Source organism: Apium graveolens, chromosome 4 (genome assembly GCF_009905375.1).
Source record: "Apium graveolens cultivar Ventura chromosome 4, ASM990537v1, whole genome shotgun sequence".
Taxonomy (NCBI): Eukaryota; Viridiplantae; Streptophyta; class Magnoliopsida; order Apiales; family Apiaceae; genus Apium; species Apium graveolens.
In genome coordinates, this window is record NC_133650.1 from 296,894,573 (window position 1) to 296,896,464 (window position 1,892).

The 1,892-nt window shown below is 36.8% G+C and overlaps 1 protein-coding gene across 1 annotated transcript; it reads left to right on the forward strand.

Annotated features, from left to right (window-relative positions):
* Positions 1 to 656: 656 nt before the first annotated feature.
* On the forward strand, positions 657 to 1,678 carry LOC141721279 (early nodulin-like protein 9). Its single transcript, XM_074524111.1, has 2 exons — positions 657 to 919; positions 1,074 to 1,678. The coding sequence occupies exons 1-2, from the start codon at positions 724 to 726 to the stop codon at positions 1,472 to 1,474; spliced, it is 597 nt and encodes a 198-aa protein (XP_074380212.1). The 5' UTR covers positions 657 to 723; the 3' UTR covers positions 1,475 to 1,678.
* Positions 1,679 to 1,892: the final 214 nt, after the last annotated feature.

Consider the following 1,892-nt stretch of genomic DNA (forward strand, 5'->3'; position numbering starts at 1 on the left):
AGAAAGCATAATCTTAGATTTCAGTCTGGTACATATTTAACAACTTTACATTCGTGATGCCTCAGTCGTAGTATATAAAGTTCAAATCTAAGGATCTATGGTTGTGTTTACAATATCCATTACCAAATAGTGAAGCCGTAGTTATATAATGTAAATGCAATGGATATGAATCCCAGTTTCAAGACATGTTGTACTGGTTCTGCAGACTGCAATCGCGCTAATTAATGGTTTTCAAGGTCTGAATATTAAACGTCCTCTCCTAGCAAAATTTCTGATACAATGACCATCTCACACAAAACCATAAGATGTCCCCGGAAGCCAATAAGTAGATCACGTATCATTAACACTCAAATTATGAGCCCCTCCACAGATAATATGAAAGGTAATAAGTTATTGATTACCAATTTAACCCACATTACAAGCTAGGAATATTCTTGACACTGTAAAGCAAAGTATAGTTCCTGAAACAAGTCATTCCGAAAATTAATTTTAATTTTCTAATGTATAAATTGATACAGTAAAGGTGATCATATGCTTTGTAGTGGAGCCAAGAAATTCCAATGGCAAGAATAAGAAAAGGGGTGAAAAAACTTGACTGACACATTTTCTGAAGTTCCATGCAACACTTCCTTATAAATACCATTCAAGTTTGCTCTTTCAGATCACATCTTTCAAACTTTGAGTGCCAAAAACAATTTGCCTTCTTCAGCTCCTAAAATTCCAATGGCGATTCCTACTTTGGGAAGTTACACAAGCAAGGCATCGTATGTTTTTGGATTGCTCAGTCTTTTGTTGTTGATCCAAAATGGTTGTGCATATGAGTTCATAGTTGGAGGCGCCAGCGGCTGGTCTCCCTCTGGTTCTTATGCATTCAATCAGTGGGCAGAGTCGAAACGATTTCAAATTCAAGACACTCTTGGTAAATTCAATAGTACTAATTATTTCCCTTTCTGTCCTATGTAACTATAGAAAAAACCTTAAACCGGGACTTTTTAATCTTTTGATTTAAAACCAAATGTTGAAATGATGCATCACAGGAAAAGTTTGAATGCTTATACTTTTGTTTTTTCCAGTGTTCAACTATGCAGCTGACCAAGATTCAGTGCTGTATGTGACAAAAGATGACTACACAAACTGCAATACAGAAAACCCTATTAAGAAGTTTACAGATGGTCACACTGTTTACAAGTTCACCCAATCAGGGCCTCATTATTTCATCAGTGGCAATGAAGAGCACTGCCACAAGAACGAGAAGTTAGTGGTAGTAGTGTTGGCTGATAGAAGCAACAAAAAGGGCAACTCTCCGCCTCCTGCAGAGTCTAATCCATCTCCTCCACCCACGAGTGACGCGAGTCCAGATACACCTTCAGACAATCATTCGCATAAAAATGGTGCTGCTGGTTTGTCATCTGTCATCAGTTTTCTCAGCTCTGTCGGGGCTTTACTTGGTTCATCCCTCATGCTGTTTGTCTGAGTGAATGATTTGCATGCGGAGTTTGGACCATTTTCCCTGTTTGTTTGGTTTTTTTTTTGTCCTTTGTAAATTTGATTGTGCATTTGTTGTTTTCTGATGCTTGAGGTGAGTTGGTTTTGGTGGTGTTCTTATACACAGATTGGCCGTTGTTATTTGTAATTGTATAATTCATATTTTAAGAAAACAAGTGAAGATTTTTTAAAATGCCTTCGTGTAAGCAGTGAAAATTTCTAAATGATCAGATCATTTTCTTGGTAAAAGATCCATGCTCATGGTATCATTCGGGTAGTAATGATCCAAAAAATCTTTATAAGTAGAGTGCCTCCTCCTCCCAAAATACCCCACTTTTAACATTAACAACCATGAAAACAAACCAACAAAAACACAAGCTGAGTTAGTATATATTGTTAAACAAAGA